The sequence below is a fragment of the Mya arenaria genome, chromosome 16 (genome assembly GCF_026914265.1).
Source record: "Mya arenaria isolate MELC-2E11 chromosome 16, ASM2691426v1".
Classification (NCBI taxonomy): Eukaryota; Metazoa; Mollusca; class Bivalvia; order Myida; family Myidae; genus Mya; species Mya arenaria.
In genome coordinates, this window is record NC_069137.1 from 46,056,605 (window position 1) to 46,077,799 (window position 21,195).

General features: G+C 35.8%; 2 protein-coding genes across 2 annotated transcripts in view; one reads left to right on the forward strand and one right to left on the reverse strand.

Moving 5' to 3' along the window:
• Nucleotides 1-1,812, reverse strand: part of LOC128221234 (mothers against decapentaplegic homolog 6-like) — a 29,823-nt gene extending 28,011 nt beyond the window's left edge. Inside the window, exon 1 of the mRNA XM_052929762.1 lies at nucleotides 557-1,812. Within this exon, the coding sequence (XP_052785722.1) occupies nucleotides 557-962 (406 nt within the window). The 5' untranslated portion in view covers nucleotides 963-1,812. The remainder of the gene's footprint in view (nucleotides 1-556) is intronic.
• The window catches only part of LOC128221230 (uncharacterized), a 216,947-nt gene that overhangs the window by 106,263 nt on the left and 89,489 nt on the right, over nucleotides 1-21,195 (forward strand). The gene's annotated exons all lie outside the window — the stretch shown is intronic.

The window sequence follows — 21,195 nt, forward strand, 5'->3', positions numbered from 1 at the left end:
ATAAAGAATTTCAAATTGGAATTATGAACGTCCTTGTCATCTTGCAATTTAAGAAGTTTTTCTCCCGAACATGGATAGTCACTTCTCTATAATGCTAAGAATTTTTACGATTATTCTACACTATTCTGATAAAAAAATGAAATAATGTGCAGCTAGAACATGCAAACTCCACAAAGGTGTATTCAAACAATTAATTAAGATAAAAGTTCTTTAGAAGTTTTGAAGTATTTTGTACTTTCCAAAGACTTAATTATTGGATATTAGCCTATTTGGCAGTTACTAATCTATTTCCATTTCCGGAACCCATGACTTCCCCTCCCTTTCCTGACTCAGCCACCCCCCTCACATTACCAACCTCCCCCTCTACCCCTCTTAATGGACTCCCCCTTCCCCTCTCTTACCCAACACCCCCTCTGTTGACCCAGTAACCCTCCCTCTCTCTTACTAGACTCCGCCTCACTTATCCGACTACCCACTGACCTTCTCTTACCCCACCCTCCCCCGCCTCTTTTAAATGATCCCCCCCCTGTCTAACCGGACTTCCCCCCCCTCTTACCTGGCTCGGTTAGTAAGCTCCAGTGATAGGGGTTACAACACTCGTATATCGGATCGTCACCACCACGACAACACGACAAGCGTTTTAAATCTGTCCCTGGACTAACATTGTCCCAACGCCACATACGACAGCACAAAACTAATGGTGTCAAAACTTTTTTCCCGATCCTTATTTCGCCCCTAGGAAGCATGACACATTGGGAGTTTTCAGAGCCGTGTAGTTCGATGCTTTGTACTAAACTCTCCAGCTGCTTCTCTTTTAATCGTTTCAGCACCGAATGGGCGATCGATTTAAGCTCGATATCGTCCGCATTTTCTTCTTCACCCCGGCTTTCATGGTGGACCCGTAGCTTCCAGAGTTTCCGTACGTGCGTTGCGCGGCTTGATTTAAACATACAACATAACATTCAAGCCAACGTGAACTGTCCACATTCTATCCTTGCCGCCTCTTGGTCTTCAAATATCAGCTAGAAGTATTTGTCATTTCAGCCCCCCTTTGATTTTTTTTCAAGCTACACAAGTTCTTATCTATAAGTCATATACCGTAAACAGTACTTAAGTTCTGATCCACTCTTGACTTTTAAATCAATGTCTCTAACATTGACAATCCCTAAAATGCAACCGAAATTATTATAATTAACAAATAATTACAACAACTCCTAATAATATACACAGTTTCTCAAATACATGTACAGTTTTTTTTTTATTCTGCCAATTCTTAATTTTAAGGCCACACTCAGTCACAAAGAACATTGAAATTGCTTAAATCAACAGGTAGACACTGTTTTATGCTTAAGTTAATTGCAAACACAAAGTAATTACACCATGACCTTAAAGTTATACACCTCAGGTGAGCGAGTTATCCATTGAACACAAATCGCTTAAATTTAAGTCCGATCATATTAGGACCCTTCAGAATTTAACATGCGTTCACAAATGTATCGTACAGTGTTTATTCAACATTTTCAGCACTTGCGAAAAGAAAATGTTCATCGAGTCACGTTATTTATTATTTCGGCTCCGTAGAGTCGCACATATGACCTAATTACATGTATATATCAACTTGTATCGTTAATTGTTTCGTACGTGGAATTCGTAGGTAGATCAATTAAAGCGGCGGATTTCAAAGGCTAGCACTAATAAATCCTGAATAAGTATAGTTTTTTTCGAAAATCCACAAGTTATATACACGAACAAGTTGTTTTAACACAATTTAAACTTTTTGATGTATTTCTACAAAGTTATTTCCCATCGCGAGTTCACCAGTCATTCAGTGTATTACAGGTCATGGGTAAGTCGGCCGAAATAGCTGTCGTAAACAAGTTGATTAGTTAATCACCGCTCTTTGCTCAATCAATATAAGAATATAATCCTGTTTTCACAGTTATTTTGAACAAATTTCAATTAAATGTGATCACCCTTTCATCGAAACGTCTGCCAATACGGTATTTTTCACAGGTCGTCGAATTTTCACCATCCCTACACGTAAAATGGTATCGTTCCGGTTTGGATGTTTCTTATTGGCTAAGAGGTATTCACGTGACTTGACTAGACTTATTGGCGCGTACATGTCTCCGTAAAGTTAGACTTAGTGCATTCTTTTGAAATTATTTGTGTATCTGTTGAAAAACATTTCAAACAAAAGTCAGAACAACTACTCCTATATTAATGAATTATATTTTTTGTTGTTTGAATGTAAATGTCCAAGTTTTTTGTTATTAAATGATTGAAAAGCATGTTTCGCAAATGTACACGTGCATTTTAGTATTGAACCTAATTAGGAACATTGATCGATGTTAATGTGAAGTTATGTTAAATGTAATTTGATATTTCTAAATGCATTTCAATTTCTTATCTTTAAGTAAAGTTGTGTATATTTGGTAATATTTTGAGCAAGATGTATTGAACACATTAAACTCATTGACTTAATGTTTTTGCTTCACAGTGCATTTAGCGTCTTCGGCTTTTCAACTTCACGGAATGAGACTGTTATTCATAAAACATCTTAAGTCATTTCCTAACTGCAGTCGGTTTCCTAAAATGTTCAAAGTGAAATTAATAAAGAATTGTAGCTGTTTTAAACATGCATAATAATTTTAAAGTTAATGAAAGTAAAGTAATTCAGAAACTATGATTAAAAAATTAAGTCATATGACCAGTCAAATACTTGAATTTGACCTAAGCTAGGAACTGACTTAAGATATTTTATGAATAATAATAATAATAATAATAATAATAATAATAATAATAATAATAATAATAATAATAATAATAAAATATTAAAAAATAATAAATAAATAAATAAATAAATAAATAAATAAATAAATAAATAAATAAATAAATAAATAAATAAATAAATATAATAATAATAATAATAATAATAATAATAACAATAATAATAAACACTAGCGGATCCAGTGAGCGTGGGAACTTTACTTTTTATTTCAATATAGGAGAAAAAGAGTAAAGAATTACGCACCATTTCGGACTATACATTGTTAAAATATTATTTTATTTTTTTGGAATACCCCCTCCCCCCCCCCCCCCGTCAACAGTTTACACCAATTTTGGGTCTGAGGGAGGGGCGCAAGTCAAAGAGTTACGCCCCTTAATTACGCCGCCTCTAACATTAAATCCTGGATTCGCCCCTGTAATAATAATAATAATAATAACAAAACATCGGCCCGGGAGGATATTTTTATTCTATTCAGGAAAGCCCGGCTTGATACGGACGTTCCTAAGCCTAGGCGCAGGGGATGCTGGTTCGAGTCCTACTTAGGCTGTTGCTAATCATTGACTTTCATTAACCTTGAAGCAGATGTAGATACATGTGTATCTTTTAGACCGTTTGGCAATGACGTTGCACCATGCTATTATTTTAACGTGGCGTTTCGCCATACTGTCCTCTTGACCTTTTGCACGTGGCGTTGCGCCATGCTTTACTCTTGAATTTTTTTACCGTGGTGCTAGGCCATGCTGCCCTTTAGGCCGTGTCGTTGCGCCATGCTGTCATCGTTGATGCCTGACCAGGCCGTTGACCGTGTCGTTGCGCCATGCTGTCGTCTTTGATACTTGACCATGCCGTTGGCCGTGTCGTTGCGCCAAGCTGTCATCGTTGATGCCTGACCAGGCCGTTGACCGTGTCGTTGCGCCATGCTGTCGTCTTTGATACTTGACCATGCCGTTGGCCGTGTCGTTGCGCCATGCTGTCGTCTTTGATACTTGACCATGCCGTTGGCCGTGTCGTTGCGCCATGCTGTCGTCTTTGATACTTGACCATGCCGTTGGCCGTGTCGTTGCGCCATGCTGTCGTCTTTGATACTTGACCATGCCGTTGGCCGTGTCGTTGCGCCAAGCTGTCATCGTTGATGCCTGACCAGGCCGTTGACCGTGTCGTTGCGCCATGCTGTCGTCTTTGATACTTGACCATGCCGTTGGCCGTGTCGTTGCGCCATACTGTCAACGTTGATGCCTGACCAGGCCGTTGACCGTGTTGTTGCGCCATGCTGTCATCGTTGATGCCTGACCAGGCCGTTGACAGTGTCGTTGCGCCATGCTGTCGTCTTTGATGCTTGACCATGCCGTTGGCCGTGTCGTTGTGCCATGCTGTCAACGTTGATGCCTAACCATGCCGTTGGCCGTGTCGTTGCGCCATACTGTATTGCTGAAGACGACATTGCACCATGCTTTCTTTTTACCTTGGCCTTGCGCCATATACTCTTGACATTTTGACAGTGGCGTTGCACCATCATGTGGTCTTGGTCTTTTGACCGTAGTGTTGCACCATACCTCTGGACCTTTCGGAAGTGACGTTGCGCATTGCTTCTTGACCTTTTGACCGCAGCGTTGTGTATTGAGGTTGAAGTTAAAATGGTATCGGTCATCTTCCCAAAATATTTAGATAAAAAACACCCTATCTCATGCTTATAAAATACACATTCTGCACCAGTGCCACTATGTGGGCGGGTGTGTACACCAAGTAAGATTGTAGAAGATGAAATATCAATGTACCAGGCTGCCTGCCCTTTTAAGAAAGTGTTAACAGCGACGCGTTATTTTAAGAAAATAAATTTACGATGCACTTTGTCAATCGTGGAAGAAGCACTTGATACAATAGTTGATTTATTTATAACGCTTGTTTAATGAAAACAAGTAAAACCGTTTAAAGTTAAATGTGTTGCTTTGCCATAATGATATTGACATACAGATTTCATGCATCTTATGATGATCCATGGATTTGATTTTTTTATTGACAAGGGAGATAACATCGTATATGCGTGTCAATTTACATATTGCAGTTACTGCTCATAACCATGATCTATGGATTTAATTTTTATTGACAAGGGAGATAACATCGTATTTGCGTGTCAATATACATATTGCAGTTACTGCTCCTTACCGTTACCCTAAAACGAGGCGGAAGGTCCAGGATTTGAGGATAGAATTTTCTCCCACCTAAGATAAGTAGATCCATTAATTTAACCATGCTAGAAATTCTTATCTTGCCCACGGGCGAAGATAAAATGCCCGTATGGAACTTCTTTTAATGGTCACCACATTGTAATGACCTCCCTTGTTGAAGACTGTCGTTTGTAGCGCATCATGGAAACCTTGTCTGGTGGCAATATTTAGAACGCGAGTTAATTATTTCTCGCTTTAAATGTTACCAGAAACCAGTTTTCACGCACCTTTCAAGAAATAATGCTTCACTCTTCTTAGAACTATTTAAAGACCGATCAGACCATTTACATACTCTGAATCACTGCGCGAATATCCATGACAACCACGAATTATTGCATGCAATTATTTTCACTAAGCACAAAAGAGTTCCGGCAAAAAAATACATTTTAACTTAATTTTGTTTAACTGAGGTGGGAGAAAAAGCATCTACCATAGCCGCTCGTATAAGATAGGTTCATCCCGACCCTTGCTCAGGGTGTTTTGCGGAAACTCGGTAAACCTCGTTTCCGCAAAACACCCTACGCTCGGGTCGGAATGAACCTATCTTACACTCTCGGCCATGGAAGATACTTATAAGCCACGTTAGCGCTTTTGAGGTTTTAAGGAGGGATGCATCTTAGAGCGTACACGACCTTCCGAGGACACCAACAACTAAGGCTACCAATATTGTGTGTGTGTGTTGGGTGGGAGTGTGTGTAAATGTGTGTGTGTGTGTGTGTGGTGGGGGTCCCTTCGAAGAAAACATGGTTAATTTTAGTACAAAATGGTCTACTTTGACAGAACGTCGTGTACGCCCCACCCCAAACGATTTCCACACCCCACCCCAAGTCTGCTAGTAGACATGGCTTAATAATCACAATACGAACAGAACGCGCTTGTCTATTCACACATTTACCAAAGTATGCTCACTGAATTAAAATTCATGGAAACCAGTGATACAAGACTGCTGACAAAAAATTCGATCGCAGATTTGTATATTTAAGTTAAAAAAAAACGATGTTTTATGCAGTTTTCTTAAACCGTTAGTAACGGTTTAAGCCATAAAACATTAATTTTCGAACGGAAATATGAAAATCTACGATCTGATTTTTGTCAACAATCTTATATCTTTGATCGCATAATTACGCAAAAAATTTCTCTTTCCAAGACAAAAAATAAAAAAAGTTGTAAATATGGTAAATCTGTGAGAGAGCAGCTTCAACTTAAGTGTGAACCTTGATGTAATAAAAGAAATGAGTTCAGTGAGTAAAGTAAGGAACACATAAGTGTCTCCATTTTTCGTATATATTTTATTGCTATTCGCTAACACTGAATAAATTCGCATACCTTTGTCATTATAACACAACTTTAGCAGAATATATTTTATTTGTCAACTCCAACTTTCCAAAAAATCTATGACTGTTGAAAAAATCTGACGCCTTATATATTATTTATTTTTATATTTGGTTATATGTTATTATTGTATTATTTCTAAACTTTATTACAGCCTTCGCATAACGATTATTCTATAACATTCAACAATATTTTTTTAATGCTGAACATGAATTTGAGAAAATAAAGGTATAAACATAACTAAATGTATAAAACGAACAGTAGAGGTAGTGTGTAATAACCTGTCTTATCCATTTATCATGTCATTAACGTTTACCGAAATGCATTGTCTATTCAAGTGAGTTTTAGTACTTAAAGTGCTTTTTAAAAAAGTACCAAACTCCGAATAAGGAACAGAAATCTTGCAAACTTCAAAAATTGAACTTAGTTTTATTACTTTGCGACACAAAAATATGCAGAGGTGATCTATAAAAAAGTTGACAGAAATGCTTTGTCTATTCAAGCGAATTTATAATGCTTAAAGTGCTTTAAAAACGCTCCAAAATCCGAATAAGGAACAAAATTCTCGAAAAAAATACTCAATTTCAAAGTGCTTAATTTGCTCATTTTTTTACGAAAATCAATTGAACATTGATCTTATTAAATAGTTTGAATAAAAGCGTTGTCTTATCCAGCGGTATGAAGCGTGTCACGTACTTTATAACGCACAATGAGTCGAATAAGGAATAAGGAACTAGAAATCTTGATAAGTCAAACAATAACTTTGTGTTTATCCCTTTTCGACAAAATAACTTTGCAAAAGTATTTTACATAATATGCTCGATTGATGCGTCGCCAAAGAGAAGGCAGACATTGGCCGTGTTTAACTGTTTCTACAAACAAAAAACAATTACAGAGGAAAACGGCAGCAAAGTTTAAGCAGTTATGGCTAATTTGTTGCTTCCACCGACCACCGACGTTATGTATAGGGTTAGACTAATGTTGACCGCGGTAGACAGATAATGATGTTGAGTTACTTATCAGAATGATGTTTGTTCCATGCACCGATGGTTGTTGTTAAAAATGTGTAACACTAGTGTATGGAACTCGTGTGAATGGTTGGGACATCGTGTTTTGGTAGAAGAGCATCATCAGGCCATGTTCGCAGTTAGCAGGCCATATTAGTGGTGGAGAAGATCCGAAAGATAAGAAGGGGTAAGGTGATTTTTTTTTATTTTTAGTTTTACGGCATTTAGTCTACGTTCGGATAGAGTGTCCCAAAGAAGTTGTTGAGAAGCCTATCAACATTGCACAGGTTGTTGAACCTGTGATGATAGTTGAGGACCTTATTTGAACTGCCTCAATGTCGTTTTTTTTAATCCTCGGATAACAGTTGTCGCATATGGTGTCCACATACTCGAACAGGGATCGACTCAAAGAAAAGAACGTTTCCTATAAGCTGGACCGTGATACCCCAAACGTAATGGAATGCTATAAAACAAAACGTTGCCAATGTCTGTTGGTTTGAGCCAGTATATGAGAAGTCCGTTTATATCGTTTGGAGTCAAATAAAGAAAGAAAGTACATGCTCTCTAAGCTTCACCGTGATACAACAAACGTAATGGAAAGTTGTACAATACTTTGCCAAGCTTTGTCGGTCGAAGCAATTGTATAAGATGTTCGTTAGAAATAGTAAGACCTAGATGCTTATGGTTATTGACATTGCTTATTTTGACATTCTGTATGGCCAGAATTGGATGTGGTATTTTGGTGGGCTTGCGCAAAAATATTATTGATTTTTTTTCTGGATATAAAGAATCGAGCCACCTCCAACAGGACACGAGAAAGATCATATTTAAGGTTTTAAAGTCAATTAAAGTTTGTTTCACTAGTTTACTGATCATTTTTGGAGTGTGTTCTCTTCTGTTATTCCAAAAATATGTATAGCCAGTTTCTTCCATAGTTGATCTGATGTGCGAGTTTATAACATGAGAAGATGTATTGTGTTCATAAGGATATTGACTTATAGCATACAAAACTTATTTTGTCATCATAACCTGTGATTATTGTTCTCCAAAAACCAAGTATATAATTTTATCTGAAATTTTAGTACAATAAATAGTTCATGTTAGTAAAGGGAAGTAACCATTGTATGGAAAATAAACCGAAAAATAAGTTCAACTCAACTCAACTTTTTAAGACAATAAATAATTGTTTCCCTTTCTTTTATAATTGCTGAGAAACCGAATGATCTTTATCATAAGTAACTTGCTGCCCCAAAATATATTTCTATTTTTTATGCATTATCATGTCTAAGTGACAAACGATGATTCAGATGCCTGTGTGTCATAATACATGGTCGGAAAATAGCAAAACACCACAGTGGATCTGCTCAAATTTCTGAAAAGGCAAATTAACAAATATATGTATTTATATGGTTCAACATTATATATAATTTAACACCATTTTTTTTTTTTAATTGAAAAAAGAACTACGGTGCCACTCGCTAGAAGATGTAACTTACCAAGTTACTAATAAGCAATTATTAATTGTCTTAAAATTTAAGTTGTACATAACTCATTTTTTTCGGTTAATTTTCCATACAGCGGTTACTTCCCTTTACTTACAAAAGTTTTTTTTATCGGTTTGTGTTAATTCAGTGACCAAAATATTACAATAAGCATTATTACCAGAGTGACCTTAATATTATAACCAAATGTACATGGAAAACAAAGAAACTACCCTGTTTATTTATCATTTAAATCCTTGCACCGAAACCTATTTCTAATATTTCTTCACGTTTATCCAGACGCTTGATATAAATTGAACAATATGATTTAAAGTTATACGAAATACTTCAACAACCTGTGCAATGTTGATAGGCTTCTCAACCAACTTCTTTGGGACACTCTATCCGAACGTAGACGAAAACGCCGTAAAACTAATAATCAAAAATCTCCGTACCCCTTCTTATCTTCCGGATCTTCACCACGAATAGGCCTACTGACGACGAAAATGGCCTGATGATGCTCTTCTATCTAAACACGATGTCCCAACCATTCACACGAGTTCCATACATTAGTGTAACTCATTTTTTAACAAGAACAATCCGTGCATGGAACATCATTCTAATAAGTAACTCAACATCATTATCTGTCCACCGCGGTCAACATTAGTCTAACCCTATATATAACGTCGGTGGTCAGTGGGAGCAATATATGAGCCATAACTGCTTAAACTTTGGTGCCGTTTTCCTAATAGAATTTGACCTGACCTCTGTAATTGTTGTTTTGTAGAAACAGTTAAACACGGCTAATGTCTGCCTTCTCTTTGGCGACGAATCAATCGAGCGTATTATGTAAAATACTTTTGCAAAGTTAATTTGTCGAAAAGCGATAAACACAGAAGTTATTGTTTGACTTTTCAAGATTTCTAGTTCCTTATTCCTTCGGCTTATTGTGCGTTATAAAGTACTTGACACGCTTCATATCGCTTTTTCTAGTTCCTTATGCCTTATTCGACGTATTGTGCGTTATAATGTACTTGACACGCTTCATATCGCCTTTTCTAGTTGTTTATGCCTTATTCGACGTATTGTGCGTTATAAAGTACTTGACACGCTTCATACCACTGAATAAGAAAGACAACGCATTTATTCAAACTATTTGATACGATCAATGTTCCATTTATTTTCGTCAAAAACTGAGCAATTAAGCACTTTAAAATTGAGTAATTTTCGAGAATTCTGTTCCTTATTCGGAGTTTGGTACGTTTTTAAAGCACTTTAAGCACTAAAACTCTTTTGAATAGACAATGCATTTCTTTAAACTGTTTATGAAGACCACTTCTGCATAGTTATTTGATCGAAATATATATATAACTTCATAAGTTGAAAATTCACCTTTTCTGGTCCTTATTCGAGTTTGAATAAGGAATAGGGAACTAGTTCTTTATTCCTTATTCGACTTATTGTGCGTTATAAAGTATTTGAACCGTTCCATCCCACTGAATAAGACGCATTTATTCAAATTATTTGATAATATCGATGTTCAATTGATATTTCATCAAAATGAGCCAATTAAGCAATTTGAAATTGAGTAGTTTTCGAGAATTATGTTCGTTATTCGGATTTAGAGCGTTTTAAAAGTACTATTAGCACTAAAACTCTCTTGAATAGACAATGCATTTTTGATTTTTTTTTCTTGTAGACCACTGCTGCATATATAGTTATTTGAAAAAAGTGCATAACTTTAAAAGTTTCTATTCCTTATTCGAGTTTGAATTGTGTTTTTGTTTTTGTGATAGGAGGTCCGTACAGGTCTTGAAATTTAGCCCTCTCGAATTCCTACGTTACGTCGCGTCGACGGTGGCGTAACGTAGGAATTCGAGAGGGCTAAATTTCAAGACCCGTACGGACCTCCTATCATTTGTGGTTCAAGAGATATCGTCGAGATTTGCGTCCCCTTACAAGGTAGGTTGGGGTTCGTTGAAAAGTACGAAATGTCGCGAATTTGGTCATACTTTGACGCGTTGGATACCGGTGACCAAATATCATCCTGGGTACCACGATAGGTGAATCTTGTAGGGTAGAGCTTCCCCGTAATGGAAAAACTGGGCCCAGACGCGGCATGTGCAGGGATGCTGAGATATCTTCGACAGCGCTCACCCCAGTTTTAGGCATTTTTCGCTGGTTTTAGCGAATAATATAGCATTGTTGGCAAATGGAAACGGTGACGCAATGACGTCAGAGATGCGCCGACGGTGGCGTGACGTAGGAAATAGAGAGTGCTAAAATTCCAGACCAGTACGGAACTACTATCATATGTGGTTCGAGAGATATCGTCGAGATTTGCGTCCCCTTACAAGGTAGGTTGAGGTACGTTGAAAAGTACGAAATGTCGCGAATTTGGTCATACTTTGACGCGTCATTTTAAAAAAAGTGAAAAAAACAACAACACATGTAACCATGAGTAGTCACTTCAAATGAGTGTGTCCTGTCTGCCGAACAATGGCGTGCGTTTCCAGTGAGATACGACGGAGTTGACGTACGTCACTTTTATTGAAAGAGACTCGCCCATGTTTTGGCAACAATAATGTTTTTCCCGGTTTTGCATCTGAACACTCTTGAAGTTTGATTATTTTACTCTTTGATACCAAAATTGCACAAAAAGATACCATTACAGTATTAAAAAACCTGGTTATTGGTTGTATCACGTGGTGATGGCAACCAACCAATCACGCTACAACTTTTGTTGAATCGCGTTTGGCCGATGTTATTTGTTTTAATTGATTGGTTGACGGATATAAATAATCCGAAAGCCTGTTTTTTCTTCCGCAGTCGTGGAAATTGATGTCTGCTCATGTAAAACCTGCATTCGGAACTCCTCGGCCATTTTTTTCAAAAACAACCTCGGATGTATTTGGACGGTTTACATACTAAAAAAGTGGTACGTTTAAGTCCGCAGCAAGTAGATCGCGTAGTAATTTTATTTAGCAGTTAAACTTTGTGACTTAACTCTTGTGATATTTATTATAACTAATATGTATAACATTATGTTTGCAATAAAACAATTCAATGGCAATCAATTTAAACTTAGATCAATAAATACAACTCTAACACACTACATTTAATTAATGATATTATTCAAAATTTTACGAACTACTTCAACTGATATACCTGCATACATCCGAGGTTGTTTTTGAAAAAAATGGCCGAGGAGTTCCGAATGGTAAAACCTGTTGTCTGCTCCTTAGTTACAGTAGGGTGCAGATTTTAAAATTGTTTTTAAAACATACAATTAATTCTCAATTACAACACACTCTCTGCAATTAAACTGTAGGAAATATAATTGCCTCTGCATCAGGTGAGGCAAAATTGCGCACTATTAAACTGTTATGCGTCAATCGATGAAAAAGACTGGACGGAGATACCACAAGAAATCACCTGCCAGAAATTTGATTTTGGAAACCGGTTCATCAAGGCCGATGTCTGTATGATTGGAATGAATATGCATACCAACCAGCAATTATTCCGGCCTGTGTTGTCTAAATATACCATATATGCACATTTGTGGTAAGTGTTTTCTTGTACTGTAGCGTAACCGCATATTTGCACAATTACCGCCCTTTGTTATAAATTTGCCATTTGCATTACAAAGTTAAATGTCTGGCGGTGTTTTTCAAAGGTTAGTTTCATATTTTTAGACTTATTTATTTCATATAAATATTCTATAAGCGACAATAATAATTAAAGAAATCATGTTAAACATTATTTATTAACCGGGAGTTGTTTTCATAAAGAGTATTACTAAAAATAAAGCTGTCTCCCTTCATGTTTTCGCAAAGTGGAATATACCCATTTTACCCCCATCTTAATAATGAACTCGTCCGCCCGGTGTGTATATAAGAGCGTCGCTCAGGTGAAAGTTTCATTCTGTGTTTGACCGCCGTCGAGGTAACACCAAACAGTAAACCGTAAATAGTCTTTTGAATGCAAATAATTAGAGTCTTGACCTTCTGGCTGTTTATTATTGAACACAGAGCATTGCGATCTGTGGGATAAAAAGGCACCAGGAACTTGACATTTATAGGGTTATCTAGCGTTCCAGTTCAAGTAGCCAAATACATAGAGCATTGCGATATAGTCTGGTGAACGGAGCTGGTGGCTAAAAACTCTAGTAAGCCTCATATCTGACATCTGCGTTGGCCACAGAGCATAAGGTCTGCGCGCTGACAAAGGTTAAGTTATTTTGCATCGCAAATAAACAAGGTCCCGTAAGAGAAAGCCATTCATCAAGTGGCTGAACTTTATATAAACCAATGCATAATCTTTGAACCCTGATTATTTGGTTGATTATGTTTTAACTCATTTTTCGAATCATTTGTTTTAATCATAAGGCAAAGTAGCCTGAGGAAAATTTATATAAGAGCGATCCATATAGGTTCTACGACATCGATTGAACATACAGCCGGCACGTTAGAGTACTTAACATTATTCACAGTTTTAATTTATACAAATACATTTAAGAATTGACCAGATCCAGTGTAAAATTTTATCACACAGGACTTCAATTGAACATACATGTCGAAACGTGTTTTTTTTACTTGCGAAGCTGGAAACTAACAACCCATTATCTTATATTTTAAATGACTGGTGGATGTTGGGATGGGCAGTTCTAGCTTGTTGCCCCATATTAAATCGAGTGTCGATGCATCTGAAGCCCATTTAATTTTACTCGTTTATAAAAATCAATCCTAATACAAAGGAATATTGGTGTTACAAGTGACAAGCATGTGGTCTAGTAATAACACACAATGACTGTCAAACCATGGGTTGTTAGTTTCCAAAAAATATATATATCACAAGATAATAACAACATCCAATCTAATAACAATGATTAGTTATTATACTATTATTCAACAAAATGTTCAAAATGAGTACTGAGAGAATGTACCTTTCATTTGGCAACTTGTTGTAAACCTTCTAAACCGACATCAGGGTTTTGGATGCATCAGTTGTAGACTCATGTTCTTTGGCTTCACCAGCGTCAGACTTTACAATTATTATTTTTTTATATAAATATATTTACTTTGGATGTTCAGTTGAAACAAGATGAAAAACAAACAAATAATATAAACAAAGTAATATATATTTGTATGCTAAGACTAGCAGTTATAATACTTTTAAGCCGGCCCAGTTGATGCAGTTGTTAAAATGCTAGTATACCAATTCAAAGGTCCCGGGTTTGTCGTGATTTGATTCAAGTGAAGCCGAGGAATGTACTGGTTGTGTAGCCCAGGTAGACATGTATAGACACACAACACCTGTAAATGACCTTAATGTTTTTATTGTGCGGTTTTCCCACTTAAACTGTAAGTTTTGTGTCAATTAAGTTGCATTTCATTACTTCTTTCTATGTATAAATCTGTTCTTTGATTTGTAGACCAGGTTCGACTCTCCACTCTCTGTTCCAAATGTAGGAAAATGGCATGTTGTTGATTGTCAGCATCACCTAGACATGAACCACTCGAGACGCTGGTTGGTGTTGAAGAATGATTAATCTATTCGTGTGGAGCTACCCTATTCCCAGACCCAAGTCCATGCCACGACACCGTGTAATCAAAGATTTATTCATTTTCAAATGTCATTCATATGTGTTTTGAACATGTCTTTTCAGACATTTTGATCTTTGGGTGTCGTGTTTTGCCAGCAGCACTATGATAGATACATGTATGTATTGTTAAAAATTGAATAACTTGTCTGTATTCCTTATTTACCCACCACCCATCCGATTTGATTCAAGTTAAGTGACGCCGAGGAATGTGCTGGTTGTGTACCCCACGGAGACCCTGTATAGGCGCACACCACCTGTAAATGATGTTTTCTTGGGTGTTTACCCCACTCAAACTTTTATTTTTGTGGCATTTTATTACTTCTTTCTATGTATAACTCTGTTATTTCAGTTTGTTGACATTTTGATATTTGGGTTTCGGGTTTTGCCACCAACACTATGATAAATACGTGTATTGTTAAAACTGAATAACTTATTTTGATTCCTTTTTTCGACCACCATACATCCGACATTTAAAAAAAAATCCGATAGAAATGGCCTTAGTAACGCATTTTAAAATTCAACGACTCTATTTAAAGTGACACTCGTATTAAAAATCAACATATACTAGTACACATGTATAAAAACATATATTTTGAGTTATAACTACATAAAATAATAATGCATTTATGGAAAGTATTATTTACTGATAAAAATATTGTAACTGTGTATTTTAATAGCTGAAAACGCACAAATATTAAATGACTGGTGGGTCCTAAAAGATTACAGTTATCAACTATAGTCTCATAAGGTAGAATACTGTGTTTTAATATTCCAAAAAGAATGAATACATGCCGAAAACAATGGTTACCATGATGGATACCGAGTTGAATTTATAAGAAATAAGCATAAATCACGATATTTCTACATTATAAAACTAAAGTAAACCACATTAATCTTTTTAGCATTCACCAATCATTTAATATTTTTGCGCTTTCTGCTATTAAATACACGATTACAATCCTGTTATCAGTAATTAATATTTTCCATAAATGCATTATTTAGTAAGTAGTTAAAAGTTTGTGTTTGTTATACATTTGTATGTATTAATTTTGAATAAGAGTATCACTTTAAACACTCCTAAACCATTCTTAAAACATCCGTAAAAAGTTCAATTTACAAATTATGAACGAGTCACTTCGAAGAAAAATAGAGTTCATTTATTACTCATACAAGATTAATTGAGGGGTACATTATTTATTCTCTTTGATCCGAGTGTTTTGTTTCCATTTGTTATTAACTACTTCTATGTTGCATGGCTTAACGGAGAATAGGTGAATTGGAACATTTATCCAGATTGCAAGAGTTTCTCTAAACAATTAGTTTTATGTTTTCTACTAATGCTGCATATCTCATGGGTCTACTTTGCAGAATTTCCCTCGCGTATTCAATTAAAAGTGACTTATTGTCAGGCATTATGTTTATTGCCAACCACTGTAAATATTACAAGGAAGAATAGAAGAGCTAGAAAAACAGCTTGTGTAGTGAACACCTTTTTACAGGAATATAGATTTTGTAAAACAAAAATGAGTAATAAAGATAGGAATTCGTCTTTGCTAGGCGTTATAATGAATGAGACGTGGACGGAGAGTGGTTGCAAGGATCTGATTAGCGGTAGACTCGTCGATCTACAGGAGAAGGATTTACTGTGGCCAGTAGTCAGTTTAGCCATTCTTCTTCAAGTGACCACCGTGTGCCTTAATATAACGGTGATTGTGAAGGTGAATAGGCGCAGTCAGAACAAAGCTCAGACCCGGTTCCTGCTAACCTCCATGGCGTGTGTGGATCTGTGTGTAGGTCTAGCGATTATGACGTTCAACATATTAAACACAGTCCATGGGCTTCAACAAACTTTTGGTTTAGTGTTCTGTGACGTTTTTAATGCAATGGACGTCGTTTTGACATCAGCGTCTGTTTTTCATCTTACTGGTTTAACTGTGGAGAGATATATAGCGATAAGTTATCCGTTCAGATATCATAAAATTTGCAACAAAAAGAGGCTTGGGACAGTTTACGTATCTTGCTGGGGAATTCTTATCACAACGACATGTGGTATGTTTGTATATGGAATACATACATCCGGTCTGGGTTCCAATATGTTGTCATGTTTGGAACAAAATCGGAACGCTTGTGTTTTTGTTGTCGGCAAATACTTTGTTACCATCGGTACGGCATTGACAATAGCTCTTCCTGGAATTCTAATAGTATTTTTCAATATCAAACTGTTTGGACATGTTCGAACAATGAGCGTCAAGAAAAGATTCCTGGGCCGAAAAAATAGCAGACCAAGTCAAGAGTCAAATAGCATAAGAGTAGCTAAAACAGTGGTTGTTTTGACTGGGTGTTTTTTGGTGTGCTGGCTGCCGTTTACCGTCATTAACGTTACGTCGACGTACGGAGACAAGATACCGGGGCTCTCGGACGCCTTCAAGGTGGCGATATGGCTAGGCTACCTAAATTCGGCCGCCAACCCAGCCCTCTATCTCATTATGCAGGGGAACAATTGTATTGGCAAGGGCTCCTGACACTGCCAAACGTTTTGTAAACGTTTGTATGCGTTACATTCTCTGCAAGTAATGTTGCCGATTAATGTAAATTGGCATAATTCCTGTTATTTATAAACATAATTTATTAAATAGTACTGTGCTGGTAAATGGTATTCAGAAAATTAAGTAATGAAGTCATTATGAATATTGTGGTTGTTGTCAAGAGTGACATTCTTATGGATGTATGGTGTTTTTTTTCGATGTGTGGGAACAGCCATATTTAATTGGTAAAGATGTATTTATTATTAGCTTTAATCATATGTGATATAACTGATACATGTATATACCACTGGCACCGGATTTTCAAATATAAAAAAAATCTTATAATTCCTTACTAAAAATTATAATACCGAATATGTAAAAAAATATTGAAATATATATATTTTTTTAAATATGCACTTTGTACTGTATAATATACTAACGTTAGTATATTATACAGTACAAAGTGCATATTTAAAAAAAATATTTGAAAATCCGGTGCCAGTGACATATACATATGTAAAACTGGGGCGAAGGTAAACCAAGTGTTCTGTTTTGAAAGTGTATAGGGAAATTAATAATTATTTTGAATGCATTTGATATTGTAATCACTAGCATTCCACATTACACTCATATTGTCGACTCAAATGAGGATTGAATGTCACAGTTTAAGAATTGAAACTTGGCGATATGACAGATATCGTATTAAGATGAGGAACATATGTTACAGTTTAAGAATTGAAACTTGGTGATATGACAGAACAGTTACTCACATTAGGAAAAATATAAGATATTGTGGACTATATTATAATGCGGACATAGACGATATATAGTATCACTTCGAGTGCATATATTATTCGATATTGTTTCTTCTAAAATATGTATTTTGGTAATCGAATATTCGATCGAAAGAATTACCGAATATTCGAATATCAAGTTTTGCCATTCGTTTGCATCCCTAATATATAGTAAATGTAAAGTGACTGCAAACGTTATTTACCAAAATACTATATTCAAAGACTGGTTTTGTCAGAAGAAATATATTCTATTTTTTCCACACGTCTCAACGCCCTGATTGTGCTTCTTCTCATAGTCCTTCTATATTGGCATTAATATGTTCGCCAAATTACCACTTCCGAAAAGACATTTAAATGGTTAACGGTCTTGAATCAACATATATGTGGTCGTTGCTCTGGTGATGGGGCTATCGAAATAAATGTTCTAAAGGATATATCCTATCGATGAGTTATAGAATTGATAGTTACATTAATTTTGCATGATATACTTTTATCAAATATTGTGTTAGGTGTATGTAAATTTTATGTACTGAATTTAGTCAATAAAGTCACACAACTACATATCATATGGCCTTTAAGTACAATTGTTCAACAATCCAAACGAAATAAAAATTACATCCGAATATTTAGTGATTGGACGTCATAAGAAAATTGTTGACATTTGTTCTAACCGTTATTTTGTTTTCTTCTTTTTGGATTATTTTTCAGTAGTTTCCTACAGAGACCGCGCGTAAATGAGCCTAGACAAAAGACGACGGTTTTCAGCGTGAAGGGCAATTTAAGACAAAACGTAACTAAAACAGTGTGTATATAGTATATACCACGTGTTAAATTATGGCATTAATGCTACGTCGGAAAGCAACATTTTGCATCGAATGAAGACTAAAAGCAAAGATAACATTTCGTTTTTACACCATTTTAAAGAAACAAAGGGCACTCTATATGCCGCTCAAAGAGCTCCGCCTTCGTTTTATCAATATTGATAAAGGTGGATTTCTATAAGCGGCGTAGTTATTTTTGTTTAAAGTTTTCATTCGAAGCAAAATATTGCCTTCCGACGAAGCATTTATGATAACCGTGTATCACGTGATATATACACACTTTAAAGGTATAACAGAATATTCCAACTAACCTTACGAATATCTTAGCAGTGATATCGGAAACAGTAATTAACGTTCTCGCCTTAATTTGTTTGGATTCTTTGCTATTGTACATGCAATTATGCGTTTTTTTTAGAAATGTTCGTACATAAATAACAACGGGCTTATACATTATTAAAAGGTCAAATATCCATTTTTATTTTCCCAGCAAATGCTGTTGCTGTCGTTATTTAATTATTGAATAATGAGCAGGCATACTCACAGTCAATCGTAACAACTCTGTCATCTCCTGCAAGCTTCGGGCTAGACATCGTAAATAGGCTTCAATATATACGAAAATGTGAAAAGGCCGCATGCGAATAACTCAATTATCATTAAGCTATATTTTATGACAGAAACAAACAAAAAATGTAGTGAAATGAATGCTTTCGTTTCTTGTCTTGATGACCTTTAGGAGAAACTTGAAATAAGATTTAACTTAAAAGAAAACCAGCTTGATACTCCTCGACATGTGTTTGTTTGATATGTTTCTTGGTCATATTTGGTGGATAATGGCCGAGGTTTTCCGATTTACTCACAACATTTGACAGGGACTTTCCCACTTGATCGATGAATCAAAATCAATCCTTTAAAATAGTATGTCCACGTATTTGAAAGAGTAATCATAATTGGTACCTGTGACCAATAACAAATCCTACTCCCAGATGGTACTGAGCAATTTTGTTCTTTATCAACCTTTGTTGCCGCCTCTTTCGCAGGGCGGAAATAATTTGAATACTATTAAATTTCTGAAACAGATAGAACATCAATGGTAACGTATCGGTGCCCTAAAATGACCTGGGGAAGGCCCTAGTAATGCTATGAAAACTACAGGTACAAGCCCCGTTATAGAAACATTATTGTAAGGAAGCTCAAGGTAAGGGACCGAACCACAATATTTACATTCGCCCAGTACACTGTTTAGATAAAACTTGACGTTGATATTGTACAACACGCAAGGTGTTATGACGTCATTGTTTTTTTTAATATTGCGCTCCGATTGGATTAGTGCGACGTTATTTAACCATTATATACGACATTACAAATATCACTTAATCTTTTATAGAAACGTATGTTGTCGGTTAAATGGCCAAGAAGCGCTAGCGCGGTACATGGAATTTACTCCATGCCATACTGCATTCATTAATCCTTAAATAAACTAAAGACACACACGTATTAACACCCCAAACAAAATAAGAACACGACAAACAGACCACACACGCATAAAATAGCTTCACCGATATAGGATGGGATTATGGCAATATGACGGAAGTGAAACACGAGATCACTGGAACAGGATTCTACTAGGGGGTTACATTAGTTAGTATAGACATAACCTCGCACATGTTCCAACGTTTATCAATATTTTGTTTTATATGTAAGCCTCATCGGAATAAGCCTCAGTCACCTATCGCACAAAAAATACAAATCTAACCCAGCAGGTTATTTATATGAATGCATGTAGGATATAACATGGAGGTAATCTATGTATACAAGTAAATAATGGTATCGTGTATAGGATGAATCAACGCTGTTGTACTTGCCGGAGAATATTCATAATTTGTCATGACTGTCATAATGCTTTACCAATTGTATCAAAGAAAAACATTTCTCATAGAAATAAATAATTGAAAGGACATAACATTTTACTATTATACCACATTTATTGGATTGAACATCGGTTCAAAATTATAATCGATAATCGGAAGAAATCGATAAGAGTTTGATTAATTATAAGCCGTCGAACTCAATACTTTATAAAAAAAAATGTTAACACTTCTTGGTATGAAATAATATATCACGCTGCATCTTATCTCATATTCGCTAATACTCATATTCGCACGGTCTCACAATGTATGTTAATTCACAAATTACCTATTCATAGTGAAGCCACGATTGACTGTAATATCATTGTGAGTCGAACTCTAATATGGCGAGTTTAAAATATTACATATTGCTGGCTATTTAATGACAATTCTGATTTCAATCAACTAGAGAGTTTGAAACATCAAAAACGATAAAAAAAATTTTTGTCTTATTGCCTCTTCTTTGTCCACTTACCCGTTTTAATAATCCGCCGACTGTTTTTATTTTGTTTTCAATTGAATTGGATATATTATTTAAAATTTAAAGAACTACTTCTGATGTTGTTTTCGATGGAACTTAGCCGAGCTGTTCCAAATAGGAAAAATGCCTACTAGCAATATAAAACATAAGATCGAGTAGGACGGGAAACAATCACATATATTTAGTTTGTAACGTTTAAACACTACCTTCAGTTAAATCTTGATTTTGT